The sequence below is a fragment of the Chenopodium album genome, chromosome 14, assembly GCF_948465745.1.
Source record: "Chenopodium album chromosome 14, dcCheAlbu1.1, whole genome shotgun sequence".
Classification (NCBI taxonomy): domain Eukaryota; kingdom Viridiplantae; phylum Streptophyta; class Magnoliopsida; order Caryophyllales; family Amaranthaceae; genus Chenopodium; species Chenopodium album.
In genome coordinates, this window is record NC_137847.1 from 706,912 (window position 1) to 721,699 (window position 14,788).

The 14,788-nt window shown below is 34.1% G+C and overlaps 4 protein-coding genes across 4 annotated transcripts; 1 reads left to right on the forward strand and 3 right to left on the reverse strand.

Moving 5' to 3' along the window:
- Positions 1-473: 473 nt before the first annotated feature.
- LOC145579667 (codeine O-demethylase-like) lies at positions 474-2,737 on the reverse strand. The gene is made up of 4 exons (XM_081636903.1): positions 2,504-2,737; positions 1,264-1,511; positions 816-1,143; positions 474-710 (listed from the first exon to the last, which is right to left on the reverse strand). The coding sequence occupies exons 1-4, from the start codon at positions 2,735-2,737 to the stop codon at positions 474-476; spliced, it is 1,047 nt and encodes a 348-aa protein (XP_081493029.1).
- Positions 2,738-3,893: 1,156 nt separating this feature from the next.
- LOC145579753 (codeine O-demethylase-like) lies at positions 3,894-5,874 on the reverse strand. The gene is made up of 4 exons (XM_081636994.1): positions 5,444-5,874; positions 4,954-5,201; positions 4,499-4,826; positions 3,894-4,273 (listed from the first exon to the last, which is right to left on the reverse strand). The coding sequence occupies exons 1-4, from the start codon at positions 5,675-5,677 to the stop codon at positions 4,037-4,039; spliced, it is 1,047 nt and encodes a 348-aa protein (XP_081493120.1). The 5' UTR covers positions 5,678-5,874; the 3' UTR covers positions 3,894-4,036.
- Positions 5,875-6,258: 384 nt separating this feature from the next.
- On the reverse strand, positions 6,259-8,788 carry LOC145579755 (codeine O-demethylase-like). The gene is made up of 4 exons (XM_081636995.1): positions 8,361-8,788; positions 7,321-7,568; positions 6,914-7,241; positions 6,259-6,616 (listed from the first exon to the last, which is right to left on the reverse strand). Exons 1-4 carry the CDS (start codon positions 8,586-8,588, stop codon positions 6,380-6,382), a joined length of 1,041 nt encoding a protein of 346 aa, XP_081493121.1. The 5' UTR covers positions 8,589-8,788; the 3' UTR covers positions 6,259-6,379.
- A 1,090-nt stretch (positions 8,789-9,878) lies between these two features.
- LOC145579668 (serpin-Z10-like) lies at positions 9,879-11,517 on the forward strand. The gene is made up of 2 exons (XM_081636904.1): positions 9,879-10,253; positions 10,606-11,517. Exons 1-2 carry the CDS (start codon positions 9,879-9,881, stop codon positions 11,515-11,517), a joined length of 1,287 nt encoding a protein of 428 aa, XP_081493030.1.
- Positions 11,518-14,788: the final 3,271 nt, after the last annotated feature.

Here is a 14,788-nt window from a genome sequence, read left to right on the forward strand (position 1 = left end):
CAAAAGAGCGCGACCAGTATCCTAGGGGATCACAAAAAACCCCGAAACAATGGGGAGTCAGAGAAACAATTTCCCCTAATTTGAGGGGAATATATTATCCCATTATAATTGTGTCCTTAATCCAGACAATTCAAAACAATAGGTAACTAGGTAGTCATCATCCAACATCATTGTCATTGCACCTAGAGGTACTACCTCCGCCCTTTAGGCCTTTACCAAATAAACTAGGTGAATATTAAAATTGATTCAGCAAACTCAAAATTGTCAATGCACCTTAAAAAATAGAGGCAATGCAAATACTTTCTCCACACATAGGCATTACAAAGATTTAAAAAACAAAAAGATACCGAAAACATACTTTCAGATGATCGTCCAATATAATTCTGATTAGAAACACTTATTTTAGTAGTACAACATTACATTCTTTTTTTTGGTGCAAAGTGCAATATTACATTTTTTTTTGGTGTACAATATTACATTCTTACAGCATGTAGCGGTCTCTTTCCATTTTGGTAGTTCTCAAAGAATATCTTTTCATAATGTCGCACTCTCTTATAAACTTGGGGCCTGTCCTGTGTAATTAGTTCAGCAATCGGTCCAATTTCCCTTTCAACGTCCGAGAAGCAGAACATGACTACTGATAATTTTTCTTTTTCTGGGTTGGTGACCACCCGGTGCACTGGACTTTTCAGTATACCATTACTCATTATCTGTGCCAATTCAAAAGATAACATATCATCATTTTAACATAATAAGAGTTAAGGCAATAAACTTATGGCATAAAACATATTCAAGTCCAAGGAAGAACACTTTACCTCTAACATATCACCAACATTGATAAATAAAGCATCAGGAACGATTGGAACTTTAAACCAGTGATCATCTTTCAGAACTTGAAGACCTTCCACCTCCTTGTCTTGCAGAAGAACTGTGAAAGTTGCTCCATCAGCATGTGGTTTGACAGCGAGAACACTTTCAGGTGTCGGACATGGTGGATAGAAATTGAACCTTGCGAACATTGTCACCAAGTCTCCATGCTCTTTCAAGAAGCAGTTGTCATCCAAATTCAAGGATCGTGCCATAGCCTTCATAAGAAGGTCAAATATCACCCTAAGTTTCAACGTATATTCATGTATAATCTCTCTGCCAATGTTCACACAAATGAAACTCAAAGGCTAGACAAAGAGGTCAAGTACTCTACTTGGATCATTCACCTTACCTAGAGGAAAAATACTATAGATATATATTATATCAAAGATGTACCTAAATGCAAGCGGCTTCTCAGGCCAAAATTTTAGCTTTTGTTGATCTTCAGGGTTAACTGTAAGGTAAAGTCGATCCATCCAATCGAGAGTCTGCTGCTTCGATACAACTGCATCATTTCCATACCCATCCCAATCATCGATATCTCTAGAGTATTTTTGTTTCTCCTCAAGAGGAAGTGCAAAAAATTGTTTGCCAACTTCACGGATTTTGTCAAGGAATTCATTTGTCATGCCATGATTTATGGCCTGAGAGAACAATTATCACTTCTTAACATAAGGAGTAGCATTTTTTTCCTTTTTGAAATCATTCTTTTTTTTATATTCAAAATAGAAAAGAAACCAAAGTAATCTGTGAGAAACAATAAAGCACTCTACATCAGCTTGGTTATGGTTTACATGCTTCAATAATAAAGCACCAATAGGGTTGTCAAAAACTGACACGGCACAATAACCCGACACGAAATAAGCGGGTTTGGGTAAACAATTCTCGACCCGTTTACATAATTAGGTCGACACAAACACGACACGAAATTAAACGGGTTAGGTTTGGGTTGGAATTTTCAACCCAAAACCAACACGCATAACCCGATCATATAAATAGGTTGAACGACAACCCATCAGCCTGAACTCGACACGCTTAATCTATTAATTAAGTAGGAAAAAAAATTGAATTTTTTATTCAAAACTTGTAATTTTGTAATCACCTTGACACCATATATACATTTTGGTAATTTTTTTACGATTAATTCGCTACAAAATTATAATTTTCATCTTTTGTAAATTAAAATTTAATTTGGCGGTTAATTTGAGACAATTCTTATGTATGGTTGTTTTGTTAAACCTACTAACTTTAAATCCTTGTGGTATTTTGCTAAAATTACTAACTTTAAACTATTGTAGTATCTTTAATGAACTAATGATGTTTGTCTTTTTATTTTTGAATTGAATATTAATTAGTTTATACATACTATGTGGATAAAAGGTTACCCGCGTAATCCGTTTATTAAGCGGGTTACGTTTGGGTCAAGGGTTTTCAACCCGTTTAATAAATGGGTTAGGTTTGGGTTAAGAGTTTTTCAACCCGTTTAACATCGACACGAACACGAACCCGACACGACACGCTTAACAGCCCTAAGCACCAACATAAAGCTAACATATATACCTAAAAGTTTACTCTTTTCTCTTGAATACTTCAGAGTATTTCCTTAACAGTTAAAATTAATTACGAAAATTCATACCTGGAAACAACCCCATTGACTGAGAGCTGATCGAAGCTTTCCTAATTCATGATCAGATTCAGGAGATGAAGGAGAAAACACCAGAGAAAAATCAATCACAAAATCATCCATGTATGAAACAGAGTCAACTTTCGATTGTGGGAATCCATCTTTATGAATAAACTGTTCTGGGATTTCACCATTACAGCTTAGAGCTATTTCTTGAACAGGCTTTGATTGCAACACTCCCTCCATAGTTATATGTTTATGCTATGATCTGCAATCTTCTGCTTAAATAATGTTTTGGTACTCCAATATTAGCAGATGTTGTGCTGTTTTGGTATTCCCTGTCATAGAGGGATATTTTCGATAATGATGCTCGTTAAGATATACTTTTGACCATTAATATATTTAATACAAGTTTTCTATTAATAGGATTTTTAAAAAGTTGATATGTTGAAAAAGACTAATTCAAAATATTGGCGCCTTATCTGCTCCATTTATCTTTTGTTAAGGACATAATCATGTAATAATCCCTCCGTGTTTTAATAAGTGTTACAATTTGATCGCATGCCGAGACACGACTTTGACCATTAATTTATTTAATCATATGTTAATAAAATTATAGGAAAATTCATATAATGAATGTATACATTATAACGAATACAACCATGTATTATACAATATCATTTTTTTTTTATATATTTAAGTGAATCAATCAAGTCAAAACTACTATGTGAATAGTTAAAAAAAGTCAAACTATAACACTTATTAAAACACGGAGGGAGCAGGAAGAATATTCCCGGGATTTTTCTATACACAATATAATTAGAATCGAGGTTGGTTAATGGTTGAAGGCCCTTGTGAGTTGTGAGAGTGTTTGCAGTCACAATAAAAATCGATAAGCAAATACTAAAATGTCTCCCCCAAAGCCCCAATCAAGAAGAAAAAGGCAAAATTTTCAAGCACAGAAATCACAAAGCAAGGTTTTCTGCAAAAAATCATACAGAGTACGTGATAAAATCTCAAGAGATCAACCAAGATACACACATTTAGCTACACGGTTTCAGATTCTAACAGCATGCAGCGGTCTCTTCCCTAACTGATAGTTCTCGAAGAATATGTTTTCGTAATGCTTCACTCTTTTGTACATCTGAGGCCTTTCATCTGTGACTAGTCCTGCTAACTAGTCCTGCTAACTGAACACGGGACTTTTCAGTATTCCATTATAAGGCCTCTATTTATAGGGTTGAATTCAACCTTGAAATATTTGGTGTAAATGAGCAATCTTATATCTACTTTTTTAGCACAAGTATAGGCAGATCATCAATTTTTGAGAAGAAGTTAATACATTCTATTTAAAAGATAATGATCCCCTTTAAAAGATAAAATTGGTGAATATCAAAATTGATTTAGCAAACTCAAATTTATCATTGCACCTTAAAAAATAGAGGCAATTATTACAAAGATTTAAAAAAACAAAAAGAAACCGAAAACAGACTTTCAGATGATCATCCAATTCAGATTAGAAACACTCATTCTAGTTGTACAATATTACATTCTTACAGCATGTAGCGGTCTCTTTCCATTTTGGTAGTTCTCAAAGAAGATCTTTTCATAATGTCGCACTCTCTTATACATTTGGGGCCTGTCCTGTGTAATTAGTTCAGCAATCGGTCCAATTTCCCTATCAAAGTCTGAGAAGCAGAACACGATTACTGATATTTTTTCTTTTTCTGAGTTCGTGACCACCCGGTGCACTGGACTTTTCAGTATACCATTACTCATTATCTGTGCCAATTCAAAAAATAACATATCAGCATTTTAACATAATCATAATTAAGACAATAAACTTATGACACCAACATGTCCATGTCCACGGGTTGCACAGTCCTATACTAGTCACATTTTATAAAATCGACTAATAATATACTTCTATTTACCTCTAATCTAAACTTCCCGGTTTGAAACAAGATTCTTCTATGACATATGCAAGTCGAAGGAAGAACATTTTACCTCTAACATATCACCAACATTAATAAATAAAGCATCAGGAACAATTGGAACTTTGAACCACTGATCATCTTTCAGAACTTGAAGGCCTTCCACCTCCTTGTCTTGCAAAAGAACTGTGAAAGTTACTCCATCAGCATGTGGTTTGACACCGAGAACACTTTCAGGTGTCGGACATGGTGGATAGAAATTGAACCTTGCGAACATTGTCACCAAGTCTCCATGCTCTTTCAAGAAGCAGTTGTCATCCAAATTCAAGGATCGTGCCATAGCCTTCATAAGAAGGTCAAATATCACTCTAAGCTTCAATGTATATTCATGTATCATCTCCCTGCCAAAGTTCACACAAAATGAAACTCAAAGGCTAGACAAAGTCAACTTACGAGTAGAGGTCAAGTCTACTTAAATCATTCACCTTACCTAGAGGAAAAATACGAGTATAGATATTAAAGATGTACCTAAATGCAATCGGCTTCTCAGGCCAATATTTTAGCTTTCTTTGATCTTCAGGGTTAACTGTAAGGTAAAGTCGATCCATCCAATCGAGAGTCTGCTGCTTCGATACAACTGCATCATTTCCATACCCATCCCAATCATCAATACCTCTAGAATACTTTTGTTTCTCCTCAAGAGGAAGTGCAAAAAATTGCTTGCCAACTCCACGGATTTTGTCAAGGAAATCATTGGTCATGCCATGATTTACGGCCTGAGAAAACAATTATCACTTCTTCACATAGCATTTTTTTTCTTTTTGAAATCATTCTATTAGATTTTTTTATTCACAATAGAAAAGAAACCAAAATAATTGTGAGAAATATAAACTTATACCCTTCACATGTCCAAATCAACTTGAGTATGGTTTACACTCTACATCTATATCAGCTTCAATAATAAGCACCAAAATAAATCTAACATGTAACAGACAAAACTAATTAAGAAAAATCATACCTGGAAACAACCCCATTGACTGAGAGCTGATCGAAGCTTTCCTAATTCATGATCAGATTCAGGAGAAGGAGGAGAAAAAACGAGAGAAAAATCGATGACAAAATCATCCATGTATGAAACAGAGTCAACTTTCGATTGTGGGAATCCATCTTTATGAATAAAATGTTCTGGGATTTCACCATTACAGCTTAGAGCTATTTCTTGAACCGGCTTTGATTGCAACACTTCCTCCATAGTTATGTTTATGCTGTGACCTGCAATCTTCTGCTTGAATTATCTTTAGCAGAAACTTTCATAGAGGATAAGATCAACCGATCTTTGTTAGTCAAAATGAATAAAGTACTCCAATTGTAGCAGATTATTTTATTATTGCACTGAGTCTATTTTTTGTCACAGAGCAATCTTTTCGATAATGATGCTCGTTAAGATGTACTTTTGACCACTAATATTTTTAATACAAATATTTTATTAATAAGATTTTTAAAAAGTTTACATATTGAAAAATCACTTTCAGTTCATATAGCCGACCCCACATATTGATTAAGGCTTAATTGATTGATATGCTAAAAACACTAATTTAAAATATTGGCTCCTAATCTGCTCCATTTATCTTTTGTTAAGAATATATTATGTAATATGAAGAATATTCAAGAAGGGATTTTTATATACACAGTATAATTAGAATCGTGGATGTTTAATGGTTAGAGACCCTCTTTCGACCCTTGTGAGAGTGTTTGCAATCACAATAAAAATCGACAAGCAAATACTAAACTGTCTCCTCAAAGGCTCAATTAGGAAGGGGAAAAAAAAAAAAAAAAAAAAAAATTCAAGCATAGAAATCACAAAGCAAGGTTCTCAGCAAAAACATACAGAGTACGTGATAAAATCTCAAGACTCAAGAGATCAACCAAGATACACACATTTAGCTACACGGTATTAGATTCTAACAGCATGCAGCGGTCTCTTCCCCAACTGATAGTTCTCGAAGAATATGTTTTCGTAATGCTTCACTCTTTTGTACATCTGAGGTCTGTCATCTGTGACTAGTCCTGCTAACGGCCCAACCTCCCTATCAGGGTCTGAGAAACTGAACACTGCCACCGAGATTCTCTCACTTTCCAAGTTTGTGACCACCCTATGCATGGGACTTTTCAGTATTCCGTTACTCATTATCTGTTCCAAATAGATTGATTGATAAGAATATTATTAGGCCTGTATTTATAGGGTTGAATTCGACCTTGAAAATATTTGGTGTAAAATCAGCAATCTTATATCTACTTTTTTTAGCACAAATATAGGCAGATCATCAATTTTTAAGAAGAAGTTAATAAACTCTATATAAAAGATAATGATCCCCCTTAGAATTCAAGTATTAAATGACATATTCAATACGAGTCTGCAACTCCCCTGTAAAATTTCAGCCTAACAGGATTATATTTAAGGCAATCACAGCTTCAAGGAAGTAATTACCTCTAATAAATCACCAACATTGATAAATAAAGCATCTGGAACGATGGGAACTTTGAACCACTGATCATCATTTAGCACTTGAAGGCCTTCAACTTCCTTGTCTTGCAGAAGCAATGTTACTGCTGTTCCATCCGCGTGTGGTTTGACACCAAGAACACTTTCAGGGTCCGGACAAGGTGGATAGAAATTGAATCTTGAGGCCATTATTACTAAATCTCCATGCTCTTTCAGGAAGGAATTTTCCTCCAAATTCAAGGAACGGGCCATTGCCTTCATGAGAAGTTCAAATATTGCTCTAAGCTTCAAGATGTATTCATGTATAACCTCCCTGCCAAAGTTCACATACATGAAACTCAGAAACTTAAGAAATATATCAAATCATCTCGATGTTAAGATTAGAGGTGTACCTAAAGGAAAGCGGCTTCTCAGGCCAATACTTCAGCTTGCGCTGATCTTCAGGGTATACAGTAAGATAAAGCCGGTCAGTCCAATCAAGAGTCTGCTTCTCTGATACAACCGTGTCATTTCCATATCCATCCCAGTCATTGATCTCCCTAGAGTACTTCTGTTTCTCTTCCAGAGGTAATGCAAAAAAATTCTTGGTAACTTCACGTACTTTGTCAAGGAATTCGCTAGTCATGCCATGATTTATGGCCTGAGACAACATATGTAACATTCAAACATTACTCTTAGCATTTTTTTACAGCAAAAAATTCACATTACTTTGTTCTAAATTTCTTATAAACCGTCATACAAACACATAGAAAAACACCTACATGGTCGTTAAATGAACCAGTATATACTCCCTCAATCCCTGAAAGTTGTAGCTACTTTCGACTTTTTTTGTTAGACCACCATTAAAGAAGGAACAAGAGGAGGTAATGCAATTGCTTTCTTTACTCACATTTCCCACAAATTGTCTCAAGCTACACATTAAGGGATAGTAAACATTAAAATTGATACACTGAAAATCTGAAATGTCTAATCATGTACTCTTATAAACATATAAATAATTCACAATGTTATTGATTGAAGAAGCAAACATTATAAAATTTACATTTTACTTTGTTCCAATTTACTAATTAGTGAAACCATTAATTTGAAATCAAAATCTTTATCAATTTTAGGCCTTAGATTTTGTCACTTTAAATTCTCAGCTAGAACAGAACAAGTTGACATGATAATCAATCTTCATCTTTATGAAAATCAATCAAACCCAACATCAATGTTCTTCACAAATTAAAGCATACACCTGAATACAACACTAAACCCACATTTTTTTTCCTCTTAATCAAATCAAATAAAAAGCCAAAGTCTTTACAACTAAACAATCATCCTTTCGAATGAAATAACGAATATAATACCAAATATCAACTATGAAACAATAAAATTAGCACTCAAAATACTTCAATCAAGTAAAAAAGATACCCAAAAATTAAATTCAAACCTGAAAACAACCCCATTGAGTGAGAGCTAATCGAAGCTTGCCCAGCTCATCTTTAGCTTCAGAAGATGAAGGTGAAAAGAGGAGAGAGAAATCAATGACAAAATCATCCATATAGGAAACAGAGTCAATTTTTGATTGTGGGTATCCATTTTTTTGGACAAACTTTTCTGGGATTTCACCATTGTTACAGCTTCGAGCAATTTCTTGTACTGGCTTTTCTTGGAACATGATGATTTTTGTTCCGGATTGCAATTAATTTCTGTATGATTTTGATTTTGTTGAATTGAAGCTCTGAAATGGAGAAGATGAATCCATGTTTGTTCAATTAGTCAAAGGAAATATAGATTAGTCAAAGGAGAATATTTTATGATTTTATTCATTTGACCTTAACGTTTTTGGTTTCTAGTCCTCTGATTCTGATTTATGAATATTCATGTTGGATTAATCTATTACTCCGTACATTATTACTTATACCGTATACAGTCTAAATAAAAAGTGGGAAGGGCCAATTTCCACTCATGTAGTCATGTCCTCGTCCTCCTCGACCTGTCAATTTACATTTGGTGAGATTGGGTCGGATAAAATTTGTGTGGAATTTGTATTATAAAATCGAAGTATGTTAAGTAATTTCTTTTTTTAAATAAAGATAAATTCATAAATAAGAAGTCATATGACATAAGAGATCTATATTTAAAAATTATCTCCTTTTTGCTTGAGTTATGCTAAATCAAGATTTCAATGCAAGTTGAAATTTAAATTAGGTTTTTATTTTATTTTATTTTTTTCGAATTGTCAGGTCCTTGTGCATCGTCTCTCGAAAGCTTCTTTTTTCTTCACTGATTTTGATAATGTTTTAGAGGATATTTTGTTTTTGAGCTGTAATTTCAAGTTTTTAGTTGGTCTCATGTAAAGAGGGATGACAATTTTGTTGCACATCACCTTGCTAAGCTAGTGTCGTTTGGGGTTGAACAAGTGTGGGTGAATCATTGCCCTCCGGAGATCTCTCCTTATGTACTCGCGGACTTTATGTCCCTAAATTAATGCATTCGCTCGGTTTTCCTCAAAAAAAAAAAAAAAAAAAAAAAAAAAAAAAAAATTCAATGCAAGTTGAAATTTAAATTAGGTTTTTTTTTTTCGAGTTGGATTGAGGTAGGTTAGTTGAAATTTAAATTAGGTTTTTTTTGAGTTGGATTGAGGTAAGTTAGTCGGGTCAGTTTTAGATATGTATAATGCGATGAAATTAATTTTTCATTATATTTGTATATTTTTTTTATTCCTAAAATAAAATCGGAGTACGGATTAGGGGGTAGTACGTACGTTATTGGTGATTTGGTGTAAGTAGGGTTAAAGTACATCTCCCACTTCCTTCAAATTATATGAGTTTCAAGAAATTCATCTTATCTTTTCTTATTATTTTATAGTATATATATACTTTATATTATTTCCAATTCATAATTTATAACTCCAATCCTTTATCAACAATATTCGTCAAAATTTCTTAGAAAGAGATACAAAATAATGGAGTTTTGTTTAGATGTTTGTCTTCACAAATTACAAGAGAAGGCAAAATCATATGGTAACTCTAATAAAGAAAACATTGCAATTTCGCCTTTCGGAATCTGTGTAATATTGAACATAATTACTAATGGGGCTAAAGGAGATACCTTACAACAGCTTCTCCAATTTCTCAAGCTTCAAAGTTCTGATGATTTGGTTTCTCAAGCTAATCAACTTATGCAAATTGGCAAATCCTCGAAACATAATGAAAATCTTGTCATTTGCAATTTCAATGCTGTTTTGGTGAAGAAATCAATTTCGCTCAATAAAAATCACCAGGATTATCTTGAGAACGTATTCAAGGCTAAACTAAAGCACGTGGATTTTCTTCGTAAGGTAATAATCTAACCTAAACTTTTATTTCTTTATTTTTATTTAGGTTTTTGATTTATTGTATGATGGAGTATACTCTAAGGAAAACTCAAAACTGTAATGTAATTTGTTATATCAAAATACAAAAAGTATTAGTTAAATTCTAATTTAACACGTTAGTTCTCTATTGTACATATTATTGATCCAATTTCGCAAGAATTAAAACCTAAAGCTACAAATCTTATAAAAATTTTCCGTATTAATTAATAATAATAATTTATTTGCATTGGTTTAATTATTATTCTAAATCAAGTCCTACTTTTATAATTAAGTACTTAATGGAATCTGATCTTTTGATTTTCTTATTTTCTTGAAGAATGAGGCAGTAGTTGAGGTGAATGAATGGATAAAACAAGAGACAAACGGCTATATAGAAAAGTTCTTTCTTGATGGAGCCTTTGATAAGAAGAACGAATCAAGTATGGTTATCCATGCCAATGCCCTATATTTCAATGGAAAATGGGAAGACGAATTTTTGGAATCAAACACGAAAAGAGAGAAGTTTTACCTTCTCGACGATAATAAAGTGGTTAAAGTGCCCTTTATGAAGGATTATGAAAGGTCGTGTTTTTATGGTACATTTGATGAATATGATGTTCTTAAGGTTCCGTATAAGGTTAACAATTATGAAAGCTCGAGGAGATTCTCAATGATCATCATTCTTCCAAAAGAAAGATTAGGGCTACCGAATTTGGCCCAAAAATTCCGAGAAAATCCTAATCTTTTGTCGCGAAGACAATTGGTTTTAAAGCAAGAGGAAATAGCTCGGTTATGGATTCCAAAATTTAAATTCATGTATGATTTTACTCCTTCAGAAGAAATGAAAGAATTAGGGCTAACATTGCCTTTTAGCGATGATTTCACTGGTATAGTTGAAGGGGGTATTAAAAGAAACGTTTCAAAGATCCTTCAACGTACACAAATTGAATGCAATGAGAGTGGTACAGAAGTAATATGTTGCACTGAAGATTCAGACACTGATGCGGGTTTTAGTATTTTTACTCGGCCAATTATCAACTTCATTGTTAATCATCCCTTCATATTTGTGATAAAAGAAGACGTATGTGACACCATATTTTTCCTAGGAGCGATTTTTAATCCTCTTAACAAAGACGACCTTAATGAAGATGATGAAGAAGACGTGCCTAACATGACAAGTACAACCTTTCATGAATCCGAATCCGAAGATGGAGAGTCTGATGAGGATTTATCAAGTCTTTTAGATTAATCAAGCTGTTTTTTAATTTTATTTTTCCTCTATTTAGTACGACCTAGTTCTATGATTTCCCTTATTTTTATTACGAGACCAAATGATGAGTATCACCAAGTAGACTTTGACCTTAAGCTAGTTCCTTGATCATATATTAAGAATATATTTTTTTTTCTTCGTATATTTGGCTTTTACGGTTTAATTATCGTTGTTTGTTTTTTTAATTAAATTTAATTTCCCTTCGGTTGTCAATGATAATTTTATTTTAATTTCGTATTAATAACTCGTCTTTTTTCGAGTTTGGAATTCATGTGATTTTTGAGATGTCTAATGCAGTATGTGAAAAGTGAATTAGAGATTTTTAGGAATATAATAATTAGGAATATAACATACAATCACATTATTATTCACCTACATAATTTGAATCAGTATTCAATTATTCATGTTTCTTTTATCCATTCATAGCATATAGTAGTTGGGTCTTCTGCAGGAGCTAAATTACTATTAATATCTTAGTATTCACCTAATTGCAATTAAGCACGTTAATTCAAAAGTGAAAGATGTTTCAAATTTCTTCTAGCAATTATGGAGCCCATGACAAAACCTATATGCAAATTTCCTCAAGGTTCTTTTGTCCATTACAAACAATGTCTTAATTACAAATTAAGACATCTATCTGTATGTGTATAATCATCAATATGAACATAACTTAAAATCAGATAACTCGTACTTTCAAACAATTCCTCGCGATGAATAAAGATGAGAAGCTAATTCTTTTTAAGCTGAACACAATAACAATATACTTCGTACATACAAGCGGAGTGTAGCAAATTGATTCACATTAATGTTTCAAGATGAAAATTATTTGATGTGTTGTATTCTACTCCATGTGCTTTCATATCTAAATTTGTTTTACATAGTCAAGTATTTACACAATATAAATGGTACATATTCTTATAATAGTAATAACTTTATTCCTTTCTTATTCTTAACTTAACTCAATAATCATTCAATTTCTATAGTCCAAGTCAAAAAAGCTTAATTTAATTTACCCAATATAACATAAACATGTAGGTAGTCATCATTTATAAGATGGCAAAGAGAAGACAAGAGGCAAGGAAGGATATTGGCATGGTGAAGTGTGTCAAAGATAAGAACCAAATGGTCCTAGTGCAAGAGGAGGACATCAAGGACAGGTGGAAGGGGTACTTCGATGAATTATTTAATGGAAGTAATGGAGTTGTGATAGGAGATACCTCTGTGAGTGATGAAGAAATCAACATGGAGTATGTGCGAAGGATTAGGAGAGTAGAGGTGGAGATTGCACTGAGGAAGTTGAAACCTAAGAAGGCGGTTGGCCCTGATGGGGTACCGATAGAGGTGTGGAGGTGTTTGGGTAAGATTGGTATTGATTGGTTAACAAACCTTTTCAACAAGATATGGACGGCTACAAGGATCCCACAAGATTGGAGGAAGAGCACCTTGGTCCCGGTTTATAAAAACAAAGGAGACGCTCAAGATTGTTCTAACTACCGAGGAATTAAGCTTATGAGCCACACTATGAAGCTGTGGGAAAGGGTGATTGAACAAAGGTTGAGGGCATACACAAGCATTTCAGATAACCAATTTGGTTTTATGTCTGGGAGATCTACTATGGAGGCAATCCATTTGATAAGACAAATGATGGAGTTTTATAGGGTAAAGAAGAAAGATCTTCATATGGTCTTTATTGATTTAGAGAAGGCATATGACAAGGTGCCAAGAGAGATACTTTGGTGGGCAATGTTGAAGAAAGGTATCCCACGAAGGTATGTAGACCTAGTTAAGGATATGTATCGGGATGTGTCAACAAATGTGAGGACATGCGGAGGGTTGACAAAAGATTTCCCTATTACAATCGGATTGCATCAAGGGTCTGCATTAAGCCCTTTTCTTTTTGCAACGGTTCTAGATGAATTAACTAGACCATTTCAAGATGAGGTTCCATGGTGTATGTTGTTCGCGGATGATATCGTTTTGGTGGATGAGACTAAGGACGGGGTTAATGTTAAGTTGGAGCAATGGAGGCAAAGGTTGGAATCTAGAGGGTTTAAGCTAAGTCGGAGTAAGACTGAATATTTGGTATGTCGTTTTGGCACTCAGAGGGGGACAAGCAATGAAGTGGTGAGTTTGGATGGAAAGGATTTGACCATGAGTGAATGTTTTAAGTATCTTGGGTCGATCATCCAGAAGAATGGTGACATTGATCAAGACGTAACCCACAGAATTAAGTCAGGGTGGCTTAAATGGAGAGCGGCCACGGGAGTGTTATGCGACCGCAGCATTCCCCTACAGTTGAAGGGAAAATTCTACAGGACTGCCATAAGACCAGTGTTGCTCTATGGTACAGAATGTTGGGCTTCTAAGAAAGAGCATATTAAAAAGATGGAGGTTACGGAAATGCGCATGTTAAGGTGGATGTGTGGAAACACTTTAAGAGATAGAATCAGAAATGAGGTTATTCGCAAGAAAGTAGGTGTGGCAGACATTGCAGATAAATTAAGGGAAAATCGTCTGCGTTGGTTTGGACATGTAAGACGGAGACCCGTGGGTGCACCGGTGCGAAGAGTGGAAGAGTGGGATCATGGAGGGATTAAACGAGGAAGAGGGAGACCAAAAATGACTTGGTTGGAAGGAGTGAGGAAGGATATGAAGTGCATGGATTTACGTGAGGATGAAGTTTTGGATCGTAAGGGATGGAGGAGAAAGATTTATGTTGATGACTACACGGAATAATCATATTTGGTTCATGTTAGCCGACCCCACTTTTGGGATTAAGGCTTTGATTGATTGATTGATTGATTGATGTAGGTAGTCATCATCTAACCACTAAAAACCCTCTTTTTAACCATTTTGAGTATATGATAGTTGGGTATACTGCAAGTTTTTACTTGCTATTTTTAACTTTAAAATTAAATAAACTTCATTAAATTATTCTACTCCGTATATAATAAGATATATATAATGAGAGTTCATATAATATATAGTCCAATAATCTTATTAAATTATGGAACAACAAATAGCTGATCAAGAAAAAAATATCAATAGTGAGTTACAAAGAAGGAGAGGTAGACCAAAGAAATTTAATACAATAATAATGAGCAAGAAAAATATTAATAATAGTGGTGTTATTATTGATGAAGATAAAAAGGTTAGGACTTTGGATGATATTGATCAAGATGCTGCTGCTGCATTTGTTGCTGATACTACTCAAGCTGAAGAATCCACTTCCCGAGCTGGCGGCCGTGAG

What these genes read in the sequence shown, in the direction of transcription:
- LOC145579667 (XM_081636903.1), bottom strand. Translation starts at nt 2,737, where the DNA reads ATGGAGGGAGTGTTGCAATCAAAGCCTGTTCAAGAAATAGCTCTAAGC. An exon ending in GTCAATGGGGTTGTTTCCAG is followed by an intron (nt 1,512 to 2,503) that starts GTATGAATTTTC and finishes TTGTTCTCTCAG; the next exon opens with GCCATAAATCATGGCATGAC. An exon ending in GAGAAGCCGCTTGCATTTAG is followed by an intron (nt 1,144 to 1,263) that starts GTACATCTTTGA and finishes GAACATTGGCAG; the next exon opens with AGAGATTATACATGAATATA.
- LOC145579753 (XM_081636994.1), bottom strand. Translation starts at nt 5,677, where the DNA reads ATGGAGGAAGTGTTGCAATCAAAGCCGGTTCAAGAAATAGCTCTAAGC. An exon ending in GAGAAGCCGATTGCATTTAG is followed by an intron (nt 4,827 to 4,953) that starts GTACATCTTTAA and finishes GAACTTTGGCAG; the next exon opens with GGAGATGATACATGAATATA. An exon ending in ATGTTGGTGATATGTTAGAG is followed by an intron (nt 4,274 to 4,498) that starts GTAAAATGTTCT and finishes GAATTGGCACAG; the next exon opens with ATAATGAGTAATGGTATACT.
- LOC145579755 (XM_081636995.1), bottom strand. Translation starts at nt 8,588, where the DNA reads ATGTTCCAAGAAAAGCCAGTACAAGAAATTGCTCGAAGCTGTAACAAT. An exon ending in CTCAATGGGGTTGTTTTCAG is followed by an intron (nt 7,569 to 8,360) that starts GTTTGAATTTAA and finishes ATGTTGTCTCAG; the next exon opens with GCCATAAATCATGGCATGAC. An exon ending in ATGTTGGTGATTTATTAGAG is followed by an intron (nt 6,617 to 6,913) that starts GTAATTACTTCC and finishes TATTTGGAACAG; the next exon opens with ATAATGAGTAACGGAATACT.
- LOC145579668 (XM_081636904.1), top strand. Translation starts at nt 9,879, where the DNA reads ATGGAGTTTTGTTTAGATGTTTGTCTTCACAAATTACAAGAGAAGGCA. An exon ending in ACGTGGATTTTCTTCGTAAG is followed by an intron (nt 10,254 to 10,605) that starts GTAATAATCTAA and finishes ATTTTCTTGAAG; the next exon opens with AATGAGGCAGTAGTTGAGGT.